Source organism: Stigmatopora nigra, chromosome 1 (assembly GCF_051989575.1).
Source record: "Stigmatopora nigra isolate UIUO_SnigA chromosome 1, RoL_Snig_1.1, whole genome shotgun sequence".
NCBI lineage: Eukaryota > Metazoa > Chordata > Actinopteri > Syngnathiformes > Syngnathidae > Stigmatopora > Stigmatopora nigra.
Genome location: NC_135508.1, coordinates 19077087 through 19099676, shown reverse-complemented (window position 1 = coordinate 19099676; position 22590 = coordinate 19077087). Strand labels below are relative to the sequence as shown.

Here is a 22590-nt window from a genome sequence, read left to right as displayed (position 1 = left end):
CCCTGGGGCGGATTATTTGGCTCCTTCATTTATTCATTGGAGGGCTAATTAAGCGGTCTTTGGCCTAATGAACAGTTGTACACGTGTCAATGGCGACGTCAATGTGGTGGTTCCGTGTAAATTGGTGGCCCAGTGGCACCCGACCTGCATTGGCGCTGCAATATCTCTGATTAAAAGCCTATAATACGCTTTTAATCAAACCCTTAACTGAATAGACCCCCACCCCCTCACAGGTATAATAACAATAAGCTATATCGTCCCGTTCAAATAATAATAAAAACTTGTAATGAAGTGCAGGCAGTCTTGAGAGGGGTCGAATATGAATGTGCAGTAAAAAGAGCAGTCATGCAGCCAAGAGGGGAAAACACGTGCTTGTTTGTGCCATTTGTTGTGCTTCATTAGTGCTCACCCAGTTCAGTGTGCAATTTTAATGACTTGACTGCAATAGTTTACACGGCAGCGAGGGCACATTAGCGTCGAACTTGCAAATGCGGTAAAACAAACACTTTGTATTTCCAACCTTTTCTTTTTTAACAGCGCTGAAGGCACCAGCAAGGGAGGGGGGGGGGGGGGGGGCGCCTGGGGGTTGCCATTCTGCATGCATGGCCTTCAGGAACAAGCTGAGAGTAGTGTCAGATCTCCACCGGCGGACATGTGGACAGGCGACACGTCCACTCTCACACGCATACACACGTGGAATGAGCTGGAAAACACAAAAGTAGACACGAGATCAAACGCGGTGTTTCGAGGGAGATTTTGTGCAGTCAAAATGCAACATTTTGGAAAAACAAAATCTAATGTAGTAGAATCTATTATCACTGAAATTACAATGTTTATTTACTGATAGATATGTATATACATATATATATATATACACATTATGCACAATATACAAATCTAAAACACACACCCACACACACTGTTATTTGACATTGTGCCGGCCCACATATTCTTGCTGAAATATTTATTGATTCATATTAATGAATGTACTTAAATTCATCTTGATTCTCCATATTTGTTACGTTGCATATCATTCCTCTCTTGATATTGAAATTTTTATAAACCTTATTTATCTTAAAATACATTCTAATCTATTTACACGCAAACACAGTTTTCGTGTGTAGCAATTCATAAGGTAAGACTCAATGTATTTATAAATCTATATATAAGCTGATTGCTGTCAAATAAAGCTGCATCAATCAAGATAAAAACATGAATAAATGCTTTCAAAACGTTGAAAATGCTTATTTTTATTTAAAGTTTTTGATGGATGCAAATATAGTTTTTTGTTATTTTCAAACACTTTGTTCGAGGGTCGTTCTTTGCCCCTTTGGCCATTTATTTTTCGCAACTACGCTGACATTGTCCTAGAAAAGACCTTAGCGTTGAAGGAATGAGGACAGTCATTTATTGGGGCATTTTGACATGCACAAAACTAAAATCAAAGCCTCCTTGGACGAATATCATGAATGGAAAGCTCATTGACTTCATTATCAAGTCAGGTTAAAAATAACACAACTTTGTCTTCACATTGGGAAAATATAGTTAAATAAATGTGTCCCATCAAGCATTTGCATGGGATCTGTGCTTCGAATGTGAACTGAGACAAAGGGAAGAAGTCACCCGTAAGTGACCTGCATGTGTGTCTAGAATAATGAGGGTGTCGCTTGCACACGTCTATGGAAAGCAACAATATGAGCAAGAAGGCTGATGTGCATGCAGGGAAAGCGGATGTATACATTGTCTACCTTGCAAACCCTGAAACTATGGGAGTTAACTAGCCTTTACAATAAAATGTATTTGTTTCAAGTGGTGTCGATAATTTTGCATTTAACTGAAATTTTATGAAATTTGCTAGGCAGGCTGTGCAATTCATTCTTAACCAAAATACAGTCTGGACAAAAAGAGAATTAATTTCATTGGCCTGCAAGCACACACACACACACACACACACACACACACACACACACACACACACACACACACACACACACACACACACACACACACACACATTCCCACTTTCTCTTAGGAGTGCGTCGCACAGTGCCCCCTAACGGAAGTGTGTTACGCATCTGCTTGCACGACAAGAAACGTGAGCGTACAAGAAATAAAGCACCATTTAAATTAAAAAAAAAAGAGGCATATCTTTGTGGCGCTACGATGTGTGTCATAAAGTTTATTATCAAAAGAAAGTGGAGTTATTTAAAAAGACAGGGAGAGAAATGCACACCCTCGTGAATGAAGCCAAACAGTAATAAAACACACAACCACACTCGTTCAGATGCCATTCCCACGCTAACCTCCAAAATAATACCAATAATTACGCATGCTGACGTGATCATTCATTCATTCATTCCTATGATTTCATTTCAGTTTACAGTCCCCTCCATATTTTTTCACGTCTATTCAAACACAGCCACAATGACGCTGTAACGTCAGCACTCACGCACCGACATTTGCGCAAATTACTACCAAACTGCACAGTTAATATTCGTGTGTGTTAGATATTTACAAAAACGGCAACGGCAAGCAAAGTCTGTATTCATTAAAAGCGTATTCACATTCGATTTCACTTGGAAAAAAAGCAACAAAATCATCACGCAATGATGAAATGCCTACTGTATAACGTAAATACTTTAAAATATAGGGAATATTGTCACGAAATGGGACTAATAATGCGTCATAAAATCCTTATTAAATCGCGCGACTGAATATAAAAAAAATGTCCCCAAGCACCAACATAAAATGATAGAAGGCCTACGAGGCAACTTACTGCTGGATCCATTCACATGAGTGCGGGTTCCACAGACCCACGGCGACCCAAAATGAGGCGCGTGCGTGCCTGCAGGAGGCAGCTGCTGTTGCCGGCCACTTGCGATTTATATGATGTGTATATATCGAAGGTTTGTCAGCTCTTGCGGGCCATAAAAGCCACTTAAATGACACCACGTGCTTCCCAAGCACCATTCACAGAGCCTGCTCCGGGCAATTGGCATATGTAACCTTGTAAACTTTAAAATACCCTAAAAGAAGACACTGGGCGGAAAGAGGGGGGATTCAATCCATTGCAACATACAGGCCTGCGCGTGAGGCCCAAGAGAGCGAAAATAAGGGACAAAGTGGACGCAAATATTCTTCTGAGCAAGCAGGAACTTGCATAAGGAGTTGTTAGGTGAGTCCATTTCATTTTTATCATTTTATTCCTTGTATCTGCTTGACAGTGTGGGGTATCTCATATCGTGTTTCGACTAAATTGTGTTAATCGTCATGCAATTGTTGTATAGGACGCCATTTGGTGACATAGCAGACTTTTGCATCCACGTCGTTGTTTGGGAAGGGGGGGTTGTATTATCACAGGCGAGGGCTTCCCTTCCTTCTCCTGACAAAACAGGAAACAGTCTGTCTGGAAACGGGGGGCAATAAACTTTTATGAGGGCCTTAAACTTCGTAGCGCGAATGAGTGTAAAGTAGGCTTCCATAGATGACTTGAAATAGCAGCAAATGAAATGTTATACCTTGGGTTATGTCATTAAAAAAAGGTCATGTTGTGGGAAAAAAATGACAATTGCGTTAATATTGTGAAGTAACACAAAGCCAACGACGTTACAACAGAAACGACGCAGATACACTCGTGTGTGTCATAAGTTTATTGGTTATATTTAACAATCAAGCATTATCAATTACGCAGGCAACTTTTTTGCATCACTTGATCATTCTTGGTTACAAACATTAATTCAGTCATTCACAAAGACAAGTCAGGTCACTAACTAAAACAAATTCAACGTTACATGGACTATACCGGTTAAAAACGTTTCTAGTATTCTTTTCCCTCCCTTGTGTGTGGAGTGGACCAAACATTTGGAGCACGTGATGACGGTTCATCCTTGTTCTTATCCCAATTAAGAGCATGGATGATTGGACCAACAATGTCTAAGCCTCGTGTATCCAAAGTGGACTTATCGTCGCATTGGGCTCCAAATTCAATTTAGCTACAGAAGACAATTGATCAAAGTGAACCCTAGTCAATAGATTGGCTCCCAAACTGCAACCAGTGACACATAATTGGTGATGAAGAGCCACAGGGCGGTGTCATGATGTCATTGCTCGCTGCAGTTCATCTGGAGGTCAGACAGCTCTTTGCATTGTCGTGCTGTGCACTGTCCAAGTGCTTCTTCCCCTCTATTCCTTCACTTTTATTTTAGAGTCTTTCTTCCATTTCATTCGGCGGTTTTGGAACCAGATCTTGATCTGCCGTTCGTTCAGGCATAGCGTGTGTGCGATCTCGATGCGCCTCCGGCGGCTCAGGTAGCGGTTGAAGTGGAACTCCTTCTCCAGTTCCAGAGTCTGGTAGCGAGTGTAGCTCGTCCTGGAACGCTTGCCCTCGGATTCTGCCGCAGCGTAAAAAGAAGTTAGCTATCGCCAGTCTTTGGCTGACAAAGTTTGAAAATTCAAGATCAAGTTGCTTTAAAATGTACATTGTGAGTACCAATGACAAGGCCAGATCTCCAATCAGACTTTCAACCAGACGTCAATGTTTAATATTTCTCGAGGTGCAACGATATATTAATCGTGATACGTCCCCCCAAAATCCCCCCCTCCCCCAAATCATTTTAAAACAACTTTTGAATTGCTGTTTGGTAAAATAATTGGTTTGCGTTGAAATATTAGATGTTTGAACGAAATGGTAACAAATAATTGCTTTTTGATATGTATTTATGTTCCTGGTTATTTGTCATATGCTAAATCGATCAAAGGCTATTGGATACATTTTTTTAAATCTCAAAATATTGTCATATGATTCACTACCAGCCTCCACTAACTTAAAATGGCTTAGATGCCTGATGCGCTGACCATGGCAACCAATAAGTACATTAGATAGTATCAAGATACAAAATCTTTTGATTGAGGTAATTATTAATTTGGCTTTTTTTAGTAGTGACAGTATAAAATCACAGATGGCTGTGTCTAATGTCTACATACATTATTGTCGTCATGCTACATTTGGCGCAAGTTGGGAACTAAGCCATGAACAATAAAAATGTGTCATGAGTGTTTAAAATGTAAATGGCAACCAAAAACTAAAATAATTGCTCAATTTTAGTACAGCTAACTCTTACTTTCTAACTTATTTTGTATGTGTTAGCAAAGAAACACCGCATACATTAAATAGAATGCAGTGTATTCGTGCATCAGCCTTTTTAAAGTTACTTTAAACACTGCAACAAATTAAATATCTGTAGTCAATTGTGATCAATCAAATTGCAGAAAATGACGCGCAATTTAGGCAAAGTTGATTAAAATGTTTGGTCTACAGTTCTAATATTGAAATACTTAAACACGCGTATTTTCATTTTTACATAGACATTGCTCATTTAACAAACTAAAATGTAAAATTTCAATGATTCCACAAATCTTTTGTATTTTCGAACACGTACCACTTTTTTTGTATAATAACTATGCTAAAATTAAAGGAATGCTAGCCTAGGCCAGACTGGGTACCAATAATAATACCGAATATATATCCTATTGTCTCGTTGGAATCCCTTCACTTCCACATGCTCGTCAATGAACAGTTGTATATTTGGAGCCACCACCGCCTGTTTCCCTGCTGCAGGCATGTTTGCATATGAACTAAGACAAACCCCAGAAGCATTTGCAGTAAAAGTGGCCAGTGTCCATCTGCAGCCTGCAGCCAACTTGTGACTCCAAGCGTGCAAAAAGACTACATGCCTATTCAAATCTTTTGGAGGTGAAAAGTTCACGCCACGCAGGGTCAGGTCATTGGTGGTCATTGGTGTTTCCCAGAGTTCAATTTAAGGCTAAAGCTTCAAACACGTAAACACACACTCTCTCGGAATGATTATGGAAAGTGTGTATGCTGGGATGGGAGGAGCACAAAAGAAGCGATCAAGAAAATAATAGTGGGAGATGAATCTGTAATATTATTTGATAATTTTGTCACAGTTTGATCCTGTGGTCCAATTACTGAATCATAAATCAGCCTTCGGATCACCTCTTCGCCGTAATAGAGCAGGTTTACGAGCAATGGATGCCTTTGTCATAAAATTTATGACCGCGAGTTTTTATTATTTCCTGCGTTTGGCCTATAAAACTCAAGAGGCAAAGTGGACCGCTCGAAAAGAAGTGGAGCAGTCTGCAAGAGGCTATGGCATGGACAGGAGAAGAACTTTACCGTGGCTCATGTGCAGTTTGGTCATCCACGGGTAGATCTGGGGTCCGCGTTCGCCGTGCTGCTCTTGCTCCTGGCCCACGACGCTCGAGTCCCGTGACACGCTTTGCGCCCTTTCCACGCTCGTGCCGCCGTCCTGGTTACTGCGATGCCCGCTTGACCTGACGCTCCTCTCCGAGAGCCCACCCGAGTGCTGCGCGGCCGGAGCGCCTCGGGTGGGAGGTCCCGGGGGTAGCGGAGGCTCCGGGCTCGATTGCATATCGTCCCGTCGAACCGATCGAGGGGTGGGAAAGACGTCGCTACCGCTGACGCCTCCGTACAGGCGCAAGCTGGACCCGTGCCCGGCCACTCCGAAGCTAAACATTGGAGAACTTGTCTCACCGGCTTGCCTCACACTGCAGCTGTCAATATAGGAGCTCATTTCTTATCAACAACCAAAAAAAATCGGGTTCTACTTTTAACTCCGGCTACACGTTGTCCCTATTCCCCGATTTGCGGTGATCATTGCTTTTCTTGCTATAGCTGCGTTTGGAAGAGAAAAAAAACAGCCTCTCCTTCAAGAAAAAAATAATCCAGGATTTAGAGGTGGAGTAGTCTTTGGTATCTTTTTTTTAATCCTTGATCCAACGGGCGCTGCCCAAATATGGCCTATTTGTATGGGATCACGTGCGCATGTTGGCCAGTCATAAATTGGCGTTGATGCTCAATGGGGATATATTGATGAATAGCGAAAACGTGTCCAGTAAACTTTGAGCTGCTGCTTGGGAGCACGAGAAGCCTTTGCGAAAAACGCAACATAGAAAGACAAGAGCGTCATCTGCTGTCTGGAAGCGGGCAAGACGCCCCGGGATGTATACCCGGTTGTTACCCCCCACCACCCCTCCCCCAACACACACACACACACACACACACGTACACAAACCCCAGACCTCCTCCCCAAATAAACCCACCAGCTCTCTGTCGTCTCATAACAAATATTAATAAAACTAAAATGTTCATAAGTCCGTTAAATGAGCTATTAAATTCGTATTATTGCTCCTTTTCAACAAGACAATATTATTGCAGTTTAATATAGAAAAAAATAAAAAGGAAACATTAAACGTGTGTTCTATATTGCCCGCTAGAAACTATTTTACTACTCCATAATTTATTTATGGAATACTGTGACCAAGTTTAAAAAAAAAAAACTGAAAAACGACCCAACTTTTAAAAAAAATCACCACAATGATGAAATGGTGTTTCCACAAAAAGACATTTCCAAAAAGTCCAAGTTTTACAAATATTTTATTCCACGATACACAATTATGACAAAACATGAACTTTCAAATAAAAAAAACGAGGACAAAGTACAAATATATCTCACAAGGAAATGTGTCAAACAAAAAAAAAATGGGCCTAAGCGCAAGTCTGTTACGCATTTTCTATATTTCAGAGCAACTAAAGCACATTCATCCTTAAAGAATTTGCATAAGATCATGTTAGTCTCATTTGCCTATGTACAGGCACATATTTATAAGAGAACGAGTGTGTGTGTGTGCGATTCTAATCGTGCAACTCAGGTTTCTGCAAAACCTGTGTATATATTTCTATATCTATATATTCAAGTAGTAAATGACACTGTGAGCAAATTACAGTTCCAAATCCTTCCCTTGTTCCGTGGAATGTCGAGACTAAAGTAACACTATTTGGTGAGCAGAGACTTCACAGTGATGCATTGGCTTGCGTGTCGGATAAATAAAAATGATACTGGCATTGGACTTAATAATACTTGGGATTAGATTTTTTTTTTTTGCACAATACAAGTAAAAAAATAACATTAAAAACAATAGTGATCCAGAGTCACAGGTTCAGAATGTGGCTGAAATTATCAAGATGTTTTGCCTGTTTGTTTGTTTTTTAATAAGGCTCAACACCCCTGTGGTATGATAAACACGAGGAGGGGGGCCCATCATGCAGTGTCGTCCCTTTCAGCTCCATTTCTAGGTAGTAATGTTGGGGTTGAATTTCTCCATTTGGATGGAACTATTCCTTCTTGGTCTTGTCCTCTTGGTCTTCTTTGACCGCGTCTTCACCTCCGCTGCGTTCCTCCGCTTGCGTGGCCGCCGTGGACTCCCCCGCGGCCACCGTAGACGTCAGGTTGCTCTCTTTCTTCCACTTCATGCGACGGTTCTGGAACCAGATCTTAATCTGGCGCTCGGTCAGGCATAGAGCGTTGGCGATCTCGATGCGTCTGCGGCGCGTCAGGTAGCGGTTGAAGTGGAACTCTTTCTCCAGCTCCAGGGTTTGGTAGCGCGAGTAGATCTGTCGTCCCCTGCGCCTGTCCGTCCCGTAGCCTACGCCTGCTGAGGTACAAAGTGGCCCGTTTCAATATGGATTTTGCAGGGTTTTAGTGTGAGTGTGTGCGATTGGGGTGAGGGGAGATGAAGGGGAACGAATTTTAAAAAATAAAAGTTGTGAACGACCCCTAGATCTGTCGAGGACATCTTTGTATAAGCGATTTAGTTTTTCCAACAAGAAGAAGAAGAAGAAGAAAAAAAGTGCACACTAGAGTTTGTTGTGGCTAAACGAAAGCTGTTTGTTTGCACATGCAAAAGGCCCCCATCTCCAAGTCAAGGAGATACAGTCATGTTTTATGGGGCCATAAAAAGTAGCTTACTCTCTCGGTGAGACATATCGTAAAACGAGCCCATTTCCTTAATTTATTTGCGGCTAGTAAAACTCACCGCCGTGTGAGTTCATGCGCTGCATCCACGGGTAGATCGGGATGTTGCTCTTGTGATCTTGGGCCGCCCGGCCACCGGCAGCGGCGGCAGCGGCAGCGGCGACGGCGGCTTGCTCCAGCGTGTAGTCTTGGCCCATGTGGCTTTGCGAGCCGCCAACGCCGCCGCCAACGCCGCCGCCTCCGCCGCCGTTGAGTGCGTGCAGGTTGCTTTGCCGGCAGCTGGGCAGCACGTCCTTGTCTTGCAGGAAGACGTTAGAGCCATAGTCGTATTGAGCCCGCCCGGAGCCGAACACCACGTTGTCCTGGGGCGAGTAGAACGGCGCGGCGGCGTATATCCGGTGGTTCTGGCTCACGGCGGCACCGTACGACGAGAAATGCCGGACTGTGTCATAGGTGCTGGAGTTGAGGGGCACGTTGGGCAGAACCTCTTGGCCGCCCGATAAATGGCACGAGAGCGACGGGTTTGCGAAATAAGAATTCATACCTTGCCTCCTCCTAACCCTCTTGTCCAAACTCTCCCCACTTCTCTTTTCAATCTTCCTCCACACTAAATCTCCCTCCCGCGCGTGTCAACCAACCACACCTTTCTGTAAGCGCTTCTTCTCTCTCTTTATTTTTTCTTTCTTTCTTTCTTCCTCCTCCTCGGGGTGAACCCCCCGAAAGCGGCGTGCCTCCCCGCTTCTCAGACGATTCTATATTATTAATTTGCAATCTCCTGCGAAGACGCACAAAGGCGAGCGTTATAGCCAAGCCGAGGCTCGCTGGCAGACAATATGACAAAGTCAGCTGACCCGGCTCCGCCAATGGCGAGGCGGGACTGCGGGAGAAACTGTAGCTTGTAGCCCGAGAGCTGGAGCATGAAGTGCAAAATGCCGATAAACAGTGGAAGTCGTGTGCAATCCTCTTCTTGTTGTCTTCTTGTACTGGAGATGCGACACGCGAGGGGGCAAAGAAAGAAAGAGAAAGGGAAAGGAGGCGCTTCCCCCCCAAACAAGTCTGATAAGTACACTTGTGACTGATGACGCTATAATGGGGGCATGAGCGCCTATATAAACGCACTGAAAATTCAAGTCGAGTCTGAACAGCCATTAAGGAGATTATCAAATAAGATACCCACTGAAATCTTAGTCTTGTGAGCAAAATGCACATTCTTTTTTTAAACAAAAAAATATTAACTCAAGCACATCGTCACACACACGCACAAACATACCCTACTCGTCCCCAATTACCAAATAAAAAATGGACATTTCATATTATCCTGAAGCGTGGCGTCAACGTTTCCACAATTGTTGGACGTGTGAGCAATTTTCAAAGCTTTTTTTTTTTCCTCCAGTGAGCAGGGGGAGGCGGCAAGAATGCGTTTATGGTCTCTCTGTGTGGGGCAATAAAACAAGTGACGCTCCCCTGCTCTCTAGCAACTATCTCTGCATGCTGCATAGGGCAATAGCTTCTTCCACAAAGCAGTAAAAATAAATTAAAATCAAATCAAATCATAACAAAACACAAAGTGCTTTAATTAACACATTTCCAGATAATCTTAGAATATAAAAACACTTGCCCCCAAATATATTTTTTCTTTATAATTTCAATTCAACCACAACAAGTCGAAGGGTTGCTTGTTTGTCCTTTTTTTTCATGCGTGCATGTGCATTCCTGTACGTGGACCAGAGCGAACTGATGATTATCAGAGCGACAAATAATGGCTTTGGAAATTGCACCACCAACACGTAAAACTTGAGCGATTGTCTTTGCACACGCTGTCATTTGTACAACTGCAAACGGATATTATAATTGCTGCCCACTTTTGTTCTACCCTGATAAATTGACTGCGAGAGAATTAAAAGGATTTTTCTTGTACTTGTCAAACTGACAACCACAATGAAAACAGGAAATAGAATGTTAACGATCACCTTTCAACAGCACTGTAAAAAAATGAATAATCGTAAAATTTCTAGCTAACAAACTGTCATTTTTAATTGTGCCAGCTCAGCGAAAAGTGGGACATTTGGATTTTGTGAAATAATTATATGCTTTGCCTTTTATTTAACCATAACCTAATATTTGGGGGCTAAGAAACTTTTTATTTAACCTTCACTTAAAATTGGGGGGCTGAGCAAATATTTTTTGTGTGGTATTTAAAGCAATTTTCATCACGTGTAATTATTATGTATATTTGATTTAGGTTTTAAAGACATTACTTTTTTAAAACGGAATGCAATTGTAATACTTACTAATAAAATTATATTTTTGCAACACTTAATTAATAATTAGCCATGTTTTTATTTTTAAAAAGTATACCCTGGCAACCCATTGATCTCCTAAACGAGTTTTTCCCTGTTGTTTGGAAGGCTGAAAAGCCACAAAAGAGGCAACAAAGACGAGGAAGTGACTCGTCATAAAACCTTCCTTCCTCTCCTTCACCTTTTTGTGGCCATATGTGACCATCCGCGTTTGCAGCAAATGTTTGCAAGAGGCACCATGAAATGTTAATAAAAACAACAACAGCAAAAAAAAATAGTGCACGTTGCAGCCAATTTCTTTCATCTTTTTTCCACATCTTCACTAAATATAAATTGGAATGAATACATTAAAACAGTGTTTTTTAATATCTCTAAACAAGACAGCTTGTAAAGTTTGGGCTGTAAATAAAGCAGAAGAGTGAAGGCAATGTGTGCACTGAGTGTGGAATGCAGAAGAGGTTGTGCCACTGTGCACAATTCCAAAGGTCATTCTTTCCTCGTGTTTTAGTGTTTTATTGCGGCCCATCACATGGCGGCTTGAGCTACACCCGAGCTGCCTTTTGCTTCAATTTCACACAAAGACAACAACTACAAATAAAAATAAAAACATTAACGAGAAGGGCACGGTAATATCACCTTGTATTATTTCTAAATATATATATATTGTCCTCCTCAATAGGATATCATCGATGCTTTAAATTAACGAACGGCCAGCTGGGCCCGATTTTTAAAAAAGGGGTGATTTTTACCCTTGGATTTAACAAGCCTGACTATTTTGTTAGTTGTATGGCGACTATATAATTTGGACATAATCTGTCATGATTAAAACGCAGCCGAGCAGTTTAAAGCTCGTAAGCCCCGCTGTTTTACCCTCGTCTTCCCCGTACTAATCAGGACTAATTCCCGTTCTAACAATGTAAAGGCATCTATAGGCACTTTACCGTCGTAGGTTGGCCCAATTATGTCCGGAAGTGTTCGACTTTTTTGCTCGTTATGCACTCAGGAAGCCAGTACCCGTGTTGATCCACACATCATAAATTAGGACCATTAGTGGGCCAAAACTTTGAGACTGTCGGGAGTTCTAAATGTGGTGATGGGGACAGATGTTGGACTTCAATGAAGCTTCACTTAAGAGCACGAAACATTGCCTCTTTCTACTCTAAACTGAGCCGCACTGTAAAATGAAACTACATTCAAATGGACTATTTGCTTCTGTGTGCAGGCACACAAGTGGACCATTAGAGCAAAAAGAACGTCGCGAAGGGACAGCAAACTGCAACAGCTCGCAAGGATTAACGAGGCTTCAGAAGCAGGATTGGACAATAAATATTTTTTATCGCTTTATTTTTTTTTTTGCGATGAGATTGTGGATTTTCGGCGAAAACTCGCACACACAAAAGATTTTTTTTGCAACAATTACTGTCTTCTATGCACACGGCAAAATAAAAGTGTTCACATACATGCATAAATATGCCATGTGGGCTTGGTACAATTTTGTACGATACAAGAAAATTATATTTATGATATTGGTTTGGTTTTATTCGCAAATTGTGGTTGAATTTTACAGCACACACACACACATACACACACACACACACACACACACACACACACACACACACACACACACGATTGCAGCTGCTAGTCAAACGTGTGCTAGGATTTTTTTTACTACCTCCGTTAAAGAAAAACATTGGAATGACGATAATGTTGTATACTGTAAACCCTAATAAATTCAGATGACACAAAAAAATATCATATAAGAGATTACACTTGGTGAACTGTATGCTTAGTGGTGAATGTCCTATATTTTTTAAGCATACCACACAAAACAGCCATACAATTCTAATGTCATATTAATTGATACTTGAAATGTTGTAGCCTTGTCAACCATAAGGACACTTTACTTTTAGGACCCTCACATTTATAAAAAAGCCAGTATTAGCCAACTTGATTATTATTACCGCATTTGCAGTCCCTTCAACATAAACTATACACACATGTATACATTCTATTTCCTGGGATTTCAAATGTTAAGTGTAGCTCCCCTTTACACAACCATCACACACATTCTCACTTTCTATTCACTTCACTGCCGATTTCAACTCTTATTAAATACAAATGACAATGAATAATATGACACAAAAGGTGTACAAGCAACCATCATGCAGATGCCAGTATCTCCCATATCAATACAAAAAAATAGGGCTTCTCCTCAAATCAGCATTAGGAAACCAGACATACACAAGTAGGTCAGCTGACATCCGCAGTAAAGCAGCAAGCAGCCTTCAAAAACATCCGCCCCGCCCACACGCAACAACAGCCAGTCGCTAGGAGGCGCTGTGGGCAAGTGCAATTAATGTCCGTTTGCGCGTGCGTGCACGTGAGCTTGTGTCTGCGTATGATGCACAATAACCTATCAACAAACACCTCCAGATAAGCACAACAACAACAACAACAATTATCCATTAGCTGCCATTGACAGCAATAGACGTCTAATTCAGTTTGCCTGGGAGAGTTGGAGACTGGCCATATTTCGCTGCCATTGACGGAGACAGACGTCCAATTGATGACAATGACTGACATTCACTTTCACCACCTCCCAGTCAAAATGGATTTACAACTCATCCCTCTGTCTTAACAGTGATTTTTTAAAAAGTGGGTGCAATGGTGGCAATGTCTCTCACGTCACGTACATACACTTGGAAGCCACGGAAATTGCTGACATGTCACACACATCTGCCATCATCCGCGAGGCCACAAACAGCAGAGCGAGAGAGACAGAGAGAGGGAGGGGGAGAGAGAGAGAGAGGGGGGGAGAAACTGAGAGCAAGAGAGGAAGGGAGGGGGGCACAGTCCTACCTGTTCCTCTGCGGGGGCTCCTCCGGTGCTCCATGTTGGCCGCCTTGCACGGTGTCTTTCACGCACGTTCAGGCTAGGACGATGCCGCGTGACAAAGTCTTTTTTTTTTGCAGCTCCTTTTGCTCGCCTCTTCCGGAGGGAGCGACGCCGCAAGACGCGGAGGCTGTCCCCACACGCGTCGACACCCCCACCCCTCCACCAGGAAGCGGAGGGTGAAGCAAACGGGAAGGAGCATCCAAAAGGGCGGCACATACTCAGCTTCTGCGGCTTCTAGAGGAGAAAAAGGGAAGCTTTTACACCGGTGCAGCCTGCTCTGCTGCCGATTGAAAGGAAGGAGCAGGGAATAGACAACAGCATAAAGTTCATGTTCATAGAGCGTGAGCCACGTGGCTCGCTGTGGCCAATCACAGCGAGCCGTGAGTCGTAAACTTTTATTACTCAGCTGTAAATTTCTCCCTTTAACAACCAGGAATGTTTGCACCCATCTTTGCCAGTCCCCTTTTTTTCCTCGATGCAGCAAATATAGAAAAGAAGAAAAAAAGGAACACTGATGCTGACATTTGTTGTCAAATCACATCAGGAATCAACAGTAGTTGACACACTTAATTGCATATTGCAAGAAAATATAGTATTAAGCAAATGGTGGCGTCATTATTAAAAAAGAACCACAATTCTGGGCGAACATTGAGTGAAATTAAAATAAATTCAAGGCCTTGAACACATGACTAAAGTTGCCCAATCAACAAGCTGCAGTGGCTGGACTGCTCAAATGAACTCATGTTGCTGTGTGAAATAAAATCACCATCATAATGCTAGCATGCAATTCCTTCAGTAACACAGCCAAGCAAGACATATTACACCCAAAAAGCCAAAGAACAATTCTCAAATATTCCCCAATATTTCCACGTAAAAAATCAGCATAATATAACCCAATGGGACAAAATACACACATTAAATTCAACCAGCAGCAAATACAACAAATGTAATATTTTAAAAATGACGGTACTAACCTGACGACACGACTACAATTATGAAATAAAATAAAAAATAAATAAAATAAATAAATAAAAAACGTCGCTCTGAATTAAACGATAGATTTCAGAGGAGCGCCGACTCGGTGCATCTAGGCCTTTCCTAGTTGCTTGTGCGCAGTCACTGAAGACGCAAAAAAGCTGTAGCCAGCCTTCCTCGCCTTTGCACCGTGCAGCAATAAACTTTACAACAGGTACACTAAACTTTAGTGCTCATGTCAACCCTCTGGTGAAAACGCGGACGCAATTCATAGGCTGGTTTGGACACAAAGCACTGTTGTTGCACATCCGGAATGGTGAGTATACAAACTCAAGACATCAAAAATAAAGACGCTATTTTAATGCTAATTGGGCTAACAAAAAATATCCGTTAAAAATAAAAATGATCTAGGCGAAAGAAAGAAAATAAAACCCTAAAGGTGTATATAAACTTGAAATAATAGGTCACTAACGATCATGTGCACTCATTTTCCAATACCCTAATAAAATAACATACAATAATAAAATGTTTCAAATGTGTTCGTTTGGTCGTATTTTTAATCCTACATAGACCACATACAGAATTTTCTTTAGATCTGGACGGATGAAGAATCGGAAACATATAAAACGACATTTTAATGTACCTATTTTGTTTCGATGGGATATATTAAGACTGCAATTGATATATTGCTGTTAAATTCGTTCTAAAGCCATGCTATCGTTTATATATCTTTATACGAGGAGAATTTCACGTTAGAGCACGACACTTTTATTTTACTGGCATTAATATAACATTTTTCAGGCACATTATATACATCAATTTGAACTAGTCTAGACCCATATAAAGATGTATGTCGAGTAAATGTATACTTTATTGAGAAATGTTTTTCAAGTGTCACAACAAAGTAAATAACATTAGAAACACTTTTTTTGCATTTCGTTATATAAAAGTACTCAAATAATGTGAAGTAAGTTGATCCTATTTAATAAAATAACATAATTGTAATGCTAAAATATAGCTCCAGAATTTTGCTCACGCTTTAAAACGTCTCAAACGTTTTTACTGTTGTTACCATGAAAGCAGAAGGCTTTAAGTTTGACACGTTTTGCAAAATTGTGGTGCCCCACGGCAAACCTTTCTCTCTCGTTACATTCTAGAATCTTCCTTCATAGTTGTTAATTGGACACGGGTTTTTCTTCATCACAAATATTAATAATCCCAAGATTCATTAAAAACATTCTCCCCTTGGATGAGGAAGTTTTTTTTTTAATTTTTTTAATCTACCTATTATTAAAGGGATTAATCAAGTAGGAAAAGGCTTTGGACAGTTTACATGCTGTGAAAACGAAACAAAAGGCAAATTTAAAAATAAATAAACGCAGGTGATTTCTTATGACGTGATTTGTTTATTTTCAACCACCAAAAGCAGATTTTTGTGTTCACGTTTATATATTATTGCATGCATGCATCTAAAGGGATACCATTTTAAAAATGGTATAAAGTGTGGAGCCTTAGGCGTTATTCATGCATATATTTTGGTGTGTGAGTGTGGGGGTTGTGTGACAAAGAGAGTAGGGAAAATAGAGAATGGAGACATCAATTGCAGACTGTAATACAAAAAAAGAAAACACATAGAAAAGATTGTGAGCCATCATCTTTATTTGTGATTTTACATCAATGGCGGAACACAATGTCGTCTTTCACAGGAGAAACACCAGAAAACGAGCATAACTGTTAACATCAATATATAACAAGACGTACATAAGGGTTATATTCAGTGCAAAAGAAAAAGAAAAAGAAAGAAAACTACTCTATTTCACTATCACGTTCAAATCCAAAAGGAAACTCGTTGTAATTGCTGCAAGTTTGCGCAGTCAATGTGCGTTGTATAGGCAGTTTTAGTTGTTGGGGAACTAGTTTGTCATTCGTCCAGAGCCGTGCCACCTTTCCACGCGGAAGGAATGGGGGGGTCTTTAGGCTCCTATTTTTTTTTTTTTTTTTTTAGGTAGTGCCTGCATTGTAACAATCTCTTTGTTGCTTTGCTTGGCTTCGAGCTAAATTGTCTTCCCAAGACGCAAAGAATTGTATTCAACAAGTACTGGGTAAATGCTACATCATATTCATAACTTAATCATACAAGAGTTGTGTGTGTGTGTGTGTGTGTGTGTATGTGTGTGTGTGGGTGTGTGTGTGTCTTCTGAAATCTCTTTCTTCAGAAATCTCTATTGCAATTGTGCCCAGGTTAAGGTAGCATCAAGGATTTCAAACGATTGCAATTCCCTGGTCATCCTCCCTGCAACTAAAATCGCGTGAGGAGGAGCTCGTGGCTGTTTTTTAGGCCACTGCGTGGAAAGAAAAGGACTAAAACACTAACAATAATAATAACAATAGCCATAAAAGTGGGTGCTTTGTACAAACTGCTGCGGTGATGACTGAGCACGGCACTAAAAACCCTCCATTGAGTTTATTAGGCGACTTATTTTCTTTGTGTGTCTATTTACAGTTTGCAGAGCGTTTAAACTTGATACAGTTGACCCCACCCTCCTAAAAAAAATAGCTAGGCCATTTTTTTGATCTAACATGCGTTGTATTTCCTTTTTATTTCGTTTTTGAAAGGGCAGCAGTTATTTTAGACTGAATATCGAATTGGGAGATTTCTTTGTTTGTTTTTTTAATTGTGAAGAATGCAGAAATGTGCCTGATGATGACAGGAATATTGTAGTGATTCCACTTGATAAAATGAAAGAAATGGTGGTCGTGAAAATGACGCTCTCGCAACTCCTGCTCTGTTTATGAGACTTTTCTCTCTCTTTTTTTCCTTCTCTTTTTCAGCCATATAACCATAAAAAGGACCATAAAATCACTCCTTGCTCTCCTCTGGCTCTTCCGCTTCCTTTTCTTCCCCTTCTTCTACTTCACCGTCCTCGTTGCCTTCTTCTTCGGCCTCAGCTTCTCCTCTCTGACCCGGAAACTTGTCCTTGTTATTCTCCTTTTTCCACTTCATTCTCCGGTTCTGGAACCAGATCTTCACCTGTCGCTCAGTCAGGCTTAGAGCGTGAGATACCTCGATCCTCCTCTTACGGGTCAGGTAAGGGTTGAAGAGGAACTCCTTCTCCAATTCCAGAGTTTGGTAACGGCTGTAGGTTTGTCTGCCATTGCGTCGTCCTGGTGCTTGGAGATGAAAATATATCAGTCAATCCATCAATAAATGAAGCTTTGTGTTGACAAGATATTATTAAAATGGCAGGCATATCGATTTAATGACGTCTGTTGCCAGAATTAAACTTAGTGTTTATAGATGGCCCACCAATACTTTTTTAAAGCTTAATACGTTTATATATAATGAATGTGCATCCGTTTAAACATTTGACTACACGCTCCATTGTGAAATATCGCATGAGGACAAATAATTAGCTGTCATGCTCTCATCAGTAAATGTGAGCTGCATGGACATGTGCTGCAGTGCAGTGCCGCCTCTACATGTTCTCGGTATGATTTGCTCTCAAACACAGATACATACACACGTTGGTCTCAAGTATTGAGCTATAGCTACCACACACACACACACACTCACTCACACACATATGCACATCGTTGCTTGAATCATAATCGTCAATGATAATAACGTAGCTGCTCACCGTGGGGTCTCATCCATGGGAACATAAGGCTAGGAGAGGTGCTTTGATTTAAGTGGCCTTGTCCTTCTCCAGGGTTCGAACCTGCCGACGATTTACAGTCCGGGTACTGCGCCAGGCTCGCGTCTTGCTGGTTGCCGTAAAGCGTTTGCCGGGGCAGGGCTTCGTATCCGTAAAATTTCCCAGCATCGCCGTGGCACGCCAGGGCGCACGGGTTCTGCTGGTAACCCGGGTTGGAGATACCGGTGGTGCCGTGGTGGAAAAAGTCCTGCACATGATGGGACGGGTGCTGGAAGCCCGGCGCGGCCGCTCCGGGTCCGTAAACTAGCGTATGGCTTCGGGCGACGCTCTGTGGGAACCTGCAGTCGTAATAAGTTGGCTCCAGGGACTCGCTGCCTTTGTACTTGGAGAAAAGAGGGTTGACAAAATAGGAGCTCATGTTTGTTTTTGCATCCAGCGGTGGTGCGCCTCTCTCTCACACACTCTCTCTCCCTCTCTCTCTCTCGTTCTTGGGGCTGTGGAAGACCTCCGTTACGGTGGGTGACGGCAGCCTTTTGTTTGGGGTCCCAGCTCACTCGCTCGCTCGCGGCGTACGCACTCACGACAGACCAAACCGGAACTGGAGGAACGCTGCCCCTTCGGACAATCCACGGCAGCTCACTGTCGCTGAGCCTTTCCTCGCATTTGATGTGTGTCCTTGCCTGTCGCCTCGCTTCCCTGCGTGGGTTGCTACCTCTTCTGCTTCTTCTGCTGCTGCTGCTCCTGCTGCTGCTGTTGCTGCTGTCGTTGCCCCCACCGCCGCCTCTTGTTGTTTTTTCTCCCGGCTTTTTTGCAGGCTCAAGTCCAGCTCATGGCATGTGTGCGTCCGTCTTATCTAAACTTAAAGCTTGGCGTGCTCCACCGGCACAGTCACAGACGCTGCGTGCTCTCGGCTGTTTTTTTTCCTCCTTTTTTTAGCTTCCCACCCCCACCGTAGGCGCCCCCTCCTCCTCCCCCCGTCCTCCCCCCTCCCTTCCCCATCCCCTTCATCTTTTCCATAGCGGTCAGACATGCGTGGGGGGCCCTATACGTATATACTGTATATGTACACCTTACGAGGAGCTGACTGGAATCTTTTTTATCTGATCACGGTTACATTTGAAAATAAACGGTGCTTGTTGTTTCTGTTGCCCTGGAGTGAGCTCGCTGAAGGATAAAAACGCCATTTTAGTAGTACTTGACCTCCAGTGGGTTGCCGGAATGAACAATGATGACAATAATAACAATAAGCCACGGTCACCGGACCAGTCAGAATGAGAAAAAAATCCACCAAAATGACACGACGGCGCTCGAGAGCACTAATAAACAGTTGCACATAAGCCTCACAAGACAAAGACTATCACCCACATAAGCCTCAACTGTGGGAAGACAACAAACAACAAAGTGCTTCTGTATATATAGGAACACGCACACATAACAGCCACTCGGCAGCAGAAAATGAAGTTGTAGAAGAATATGGGAGAGAAGGCAAGCCACAGCCCTTGTGGAATCGAGTATACGTGAGGGAGGTGCATGCACACTTGCACCCAGCGCTGTAAAACATTGACACACGCAAATATAAACACGACCTATGAATAGTAGGTGCCACTCAATGACCCCGTAAAAGCCAGCGAGGATAAATCTCCCGGTGTGGAAGAGTTCATAAAATTTTACACTGGATGCTTAGCTGCAATCAGCACTCGCGCGAGTCCCACTTCCACGCTCACATAGGCGAGCCCGATGCCTTCACTCTCCGCAGTCCAAATATGCCAGCGAGCTTTTTTTGTGAGGCCACTAACGTTTTATACACATCCTCGTAAAATATGAAAGGCGCGCAGGGCGAATTTATAGACCTTTCACACTCTATAAATATGCAGATTGCCAATCACTCTTGCTAATACACACTCACACACACATCACACACACTGATGTTAACAAAAAAAGAAGTCGTTATCCTCCTCATTAGAAATAATTCTTGTATCAAATATGGGAATTCCAATGAACGCTATTATTGTACTGCGTAGATGTTCTTATTTTTATATATATATAATACACACGCTTTAGATTTTTGTGGTGTTTTATTGTATTAATTCAGAGCGTTTTAAAGTTACGAAAAAAACAAGATTGTACTACGAACTGAAAAGATAATGTATAATATATTAATTTCGAAAGACTTGAAACACGTGAACGTGAAAATCAGCGAGAATCAGATTGCAAGCAGAATTTCAGCAGTGCTCAAATGATGATTAAAAACGTCATATATATTAAGTATTTACATAGGAAAATATAAATAGTACTGTAAAGTGTGAACTGTATTGAGGTGTGTAATGCACAGAAACACCCCTATAGATATAGTATATATGTATATATATTAAATATGCATATACCCTTACTGCAGAAACAGTATATATATATACTATTCATACACATTGATTTTTTAACCAGTTAAATCATGGAAATTGCAATCCTGCTGTATTTGTGTGTAAAAAGAAAAAAGAAATCTATCAAGAAAAAATATGTTCACTGGGTTTATAGATGTTTCCACACCCATTAAACTGCTGTTTGTAAAGCAATGATTTGAAAGCTCAGCTTTTGGCCGGCTCCATGAAATCCGCTCGCCGACCAAGGGTGTCATTTTGTCTTGCCTTCCTTTTTTTACAAGACAGGCCACAAAAAGCTCTTGGTGGACGCTACACAGTGTGCACGCCAACAACAGCTCAAACATTCAAAACGCGGAGCAACAGCGTCATCTAGCGTCCACATGGCCACTACTACCTGCCAACCTGGCTCGATTCCACCAATCAGATAACAAACAATAGGACCGACCGACAAAATGTCCCGATTTGTTCATCACGTCACTGGGTCGCCATTTTGCGTGGATGTCATCTGCCAAATATAAACAATATTTGAACAGGAGCCTTTAGTGCCACATTTTCTCAATTGTTTTGATTGTTGGTAAATAGATAGCAACGATGTACTCTTTTCACATCTAATGTACACTTAATTGAAACACTTATATGATAGTGTGCAGTTGAAAGAGTGTGTGGATTGCAGCTGGTCCGTAAGAAGGACGTGAGGGGGGTCGAAATTTCACTGATGGTGCGCATGACTCCTTTGAACGAGTCCTGCAGCTCCGTCAAATAGAACCATAAAGTCATTTAGGCCAGACGTCTAGCCGTTCGCTGCAGTTTGCTTTGTTGCCATGCATTTGAGACAAACAAGCGAGCTCCAGCGTCGGGTTGTAAATAGTAGCCCTTTTTTTTAGGGTGTCCGAGCGGAAATGAACAGGGTTTGGACTTTGGAAAGCTCAGTATCCTGTCTTTATTGTTCGTAGCCACAAAAAGGCAATTTAGATTCTAGGTGAGAAGAAACAGAAACTCTTGTAATATTCTCTATGCCTTCATATCACACTAGATCTTAAAAGATCAAATGGAAACATGCTACGCCCCCCTGAAATGCAAAAGAGAATGTACAGGGCAAAATAATTGCGGGGAGACAACTGTTAAGTAATACAATTACAGGAACTACACCCCTCGTCAACCACATTTGATGTGTGAGTGGAAGCACTTGGTGGATAGAAGTAACAAAAACATTTACAAATCAAACATAAAAATTGTCATTAAAATGTCTGAATCAAATTCAAACATAAAATTGTCATTAAAATGTCTGAATCAAAATCAAACATAAAAATGGTCATTAAAATGTCTCAATCAGCAGTTGTAAATAGCATAAACGTGCCACATACACACAAAAAAGTAATTATATATATATATATATATATATATATATATATATATATATATATATATATATATATATATATATATATATATATATATATATATATATATATATATATATATATATATATATATATATATATATATATATATATATATATATATATAT

General features: G+C 41.5%; 3 protein-coding genes and 1 long non-coding RNA gene across 6 annotated transcripts; all 4 read right to left on the bottom strand.

Annotated features, from left to right (window-relative positions):
• Window positions 1–12: 12 nt before the first annotated feature.
• On the bottom strand, window positions 13–15014 carry LOC144193412 (uncharacterized). The gene is made up of 2 exons (XR_013325755.1): window positions 14018–15014; window positions 13–703 (listed from the first exon to the last, which is right to left on the bottom strand). It is a non-coding gene; the product is annotated as an uncharacterized LOC144193412 (long non-coding RNA).
• Window positions 3678–6792, bottom strand: hoxc5a (homeobox C5a). The gene is made up of 2 exons (XM_077721880.1): window positions 6197–6792; window positions 3678–4391 (listed from the first exon to the last, which is right to left on the bottom strand). Exons 1-2 carry the CDS (start codon window positions 6612–6614, stop codon window positions 4183–4185), a joined length of 627 nt encoding a protein of 208 aa, XP_077578006.1. The 5' UTR covers window positions 6615–6792; the 3' UTR covers window positions 3678–4182.
• Window positions 7459–11251, bottom strand: hoxc6a (homeobox C6a). 2 transcript variants are annotated; one of them, XM_077712268.1, is made up of 2 exons: window positions 8917–11251; window positions 7459–8532 (listed from the first exon to the last, which is right to left on the bottom strand). In XM_077712268.1, the coding sequence occupies exons 1-2, from the start codon at window positions 9395–9397 to the stop codon at window positions 8216–8218; spliced, it is 798 nt and encodes a 265-aa protein (XP_077568394.1). In that variant the 5' UTR covers window positions 9398–11251; the 3' UTR covers window positions 7459–8215. The 2 variants fall into 2 exon arrangements, with proteins under 2 accessions (XP_077568394.1, XP_077568384.1); XM_077712258.1 differs by having other exon boundaries at window positions 7459–8535; window positions 8917–11241.
• A 1655-nt stretch (window positions 15015–16669) lies between the features above and the next one.
• Window positions 16670–19604, bottom strand: hoxc8a (homeobox C8a). 2 transcript variants are annotated; one of them, XM_077712281.1, is made up of 2 exons: window positions 18667–19604; window positions 16670–18199 (listed from the first exon to the last, which is right to left on the bottom strand). In XM_077712281.1, the coding sequence occupies exons 1-2, from the start codon at window positions 19100–19102 to the stop codon at window positions 17889–17891; spliced, it is 747 nt and encodes a 248-aa protein (XP_077568407.1). In that variant the 5' UTR covers window positions 19103–19604; the 3' UTR covers window positions 16670–17888. The 2 variants fall into 2 exon arrangements, with proteins under 2 accessions (XP_077568407.1, XP_077568411.1); XM_077712285.1 differs by having other exon boundaries at window positions 16670–18193.
• Between the last annotated feature and the right edge of the window lie 2986 nt (window positions 19605–22590).

Bases quoted from the DNA above. Each gene is read 5' to 3' on its own strand.
- hoxc5a (XM_077721880.1), bottom strand. From the start codon at position 6,614: ATGAGCTCCTATATTGACAGCTGCAGTGTGAGGCAAGCCGGTGAGACA. The intron at 4,392-6,196 runs GTAAAGTTCTTC...ACGCTGCGGCAG, and splicing joins CAAACTGCACATGAGCCACG to AATCCGAGGGCAAGCGTTCC.
- hoxc6a (XM_077712258.1), bottom strand. From the start codon at position 9,397: ATGAATTCTTATTTCGCAAACCCGTCGCTCTCGTGCCATTTATCGGGC. The intron at 8,536-8,916 runs GTGAGTTTTACT...TTTGTACCTCAG, and splicing joins GCGCATGAACTCACACGGCG to CAGGCGTAGGCTACGGGACG.
- hoxc8a (XM_077712281.1), bottom strand. From the start codon at position 19,102: ATGAGCTCCTATTTTGTCAACCCTCTTTTCTCCAAGTACAAAGGCAGC. The intron at 18,200-18,666 runs GTGAGCAGCTAC...TTCATCTCCAAG, and splicing joins CCCATGGATGAGACCCCACG to CACCAGGACGACGCAATGGC.